This window comes from Mesoplodon bidens, assembly GCF_964165515.1.
Source record: "Mesoplodon bidens genome assembly, chromosome: 6".
In the NCBI taxonomy this organism is placed as follows: domain Eukaryota; kingdom Metazoa; phylum Chordata; class Mammalia; order Artiodactyla; family Ziphiidae; genus Mesoplodon; species Mesoplodon bidens.
In genome coordinates this window covers 1009273-1010700 of record NC_138162.1, presented here as the reverse complement: position 1 = coordinate 1010700, position 1428 = coordinate 1009273, and the positions used below count along the sequence as shown (strand labels likewise).

The window sequence follows — 1428 nt, the reverse complement described above, 5'->3', positions numbered from 1 at the left end:
TCCACCTCCGGGCAGCCTGCCAAGGCTACCCCTGCTTCCTGGCCTCCGTCCCCAGCACCCAAGTCAGCCTGTGGGTTGCCCATGGGGGTTGGTCGGATGCCGGTGGGTTGGATTTCAACACCCAGGCCTCTGCCCACACCTCCGGCTCCCAGCCACCCTCCCCTGCCTCCTCCAGCCGGCAGAGTTCAGGCCTGGAACCAGCCCTCGAGGTCCTGGTAGGCCTGGCCACGGGGCAGGTGGGGGTAGCGGGCGCAGATGGCGCAGAAGCGTTCCCGCCAGTCGCCGAACAGCCGCACTCGGAGCCGGTCTCTCCAGGCGAAGTAGCGCCGATAGCGGGTCTCGTTCATGCCGGCGAGGAAGGCGGCCAGCTCGTGGGCCGAGCCGAAGTCGTCCACGTGCACAAAGGCATCAGGTGGGGCAAAGGCCTCGTAGGTGACCCTCGAGGGGCCCAGGACCACGGGCACCGTGCCGGCCAGCAGCGCGTTGCGCCAGAACTTCTCAGTGATGTAGTCTCGGTGCTGGGAGTTCTCGAAGGACAGGTAGAAGAGGTACCGGGCCACGGTGGGCAGCAGGCAGTCGGCACACAGGGGCTGCTTGCTGGCACGGCCGAACACATCCACCGGCAGGTGGGGCACCAGCTGCCGGTACAGCTGCACGCGCCGCTGCCGCTCCTGGAAGTTGCTGACCACCCAGGCGGCCACCCTGCTCTTGGCCGGCAGCGGCGGTGCAGGCCCCTCACGGGGCTCCAGGCGGCCATACGGCACGAAGATGTCTGAGTCACGCCGGTAGCTCAGCACCCAGTTGAAGACCCCACGGAGGCGGCCGAGGCCGCGGGTGTGGCTGGGCGACTCCATGGAGGCCCACACCCAGGGCTGCCCTTGCGGCCGCTCGGCCAGGGGCAGGCGGGCCTGCCGGGTCTGCAGCTCTCGGTGGTGGAAGACCACGGCGTTGGCGCTGGCCAGCAGGCTGCGGTTGGTGGTCAGGTGGCAGTGGGCCACACCGTAGCTGGTGCAGGTATTGCTGGGCAGCTCTGGGGGCTGGCTGGCGAAGGGCCAGTGCCAGATGAGGATGGTGATCGTGGGCTGGGGTGCCGGAGCTCCCGCAGGGGCCGACCTGAGCAGCCACAGGAGCCAGAGGGCCGAGAAAAGAGCCGCTACCGCCAGGCCCCCCAAAGCCCGAAGCCTCGGAGTGGGGCTGACCCCTGCACAGGACACAGGAAGAGAGGCTGTCTCCTCGGGCTCGCCCCAGGCCCCATCCTCCCAGCCCAAGCTTCCCCGAAGACCACACACTCACCGGCATTATGCATTGGCAGCTCCCAGATTAATTACTCGAGAGGCTGGAGGTTCTCAAATCACAGCTGCGGCTGCACGGGGATGCCCTGAAATCACGGCTGCGCCCCTGCACCCAGCCCCACCTGGAAACGCTGTC

The 1428-nt window shown here is 68.1% G+C and overlaps 1 protein-coding gene across 1 annotated transcript; it reads right to left on the bottom strand.

The window, feature by feature from the left end:
- FUT7 (fucosyltransferase 7) lies at positions 1–1428 on the bottom strand. The gene is made up of 2 exons (XM_081238358.1): positions 1294–1428; positions 1–1201 (listed from the first exon to the last, which is right to left on the bottom strand). The coding sequence occupies exons 1-2, from the start codon at positions 1304–1306 to the stop codon at positions 186–188; spliced, it is 1029 nt and encodes a 342-aa protein (XP_081094484.1). The 5' UTR covers positions 1307–1428; the 3' UTR covers positions 1–185.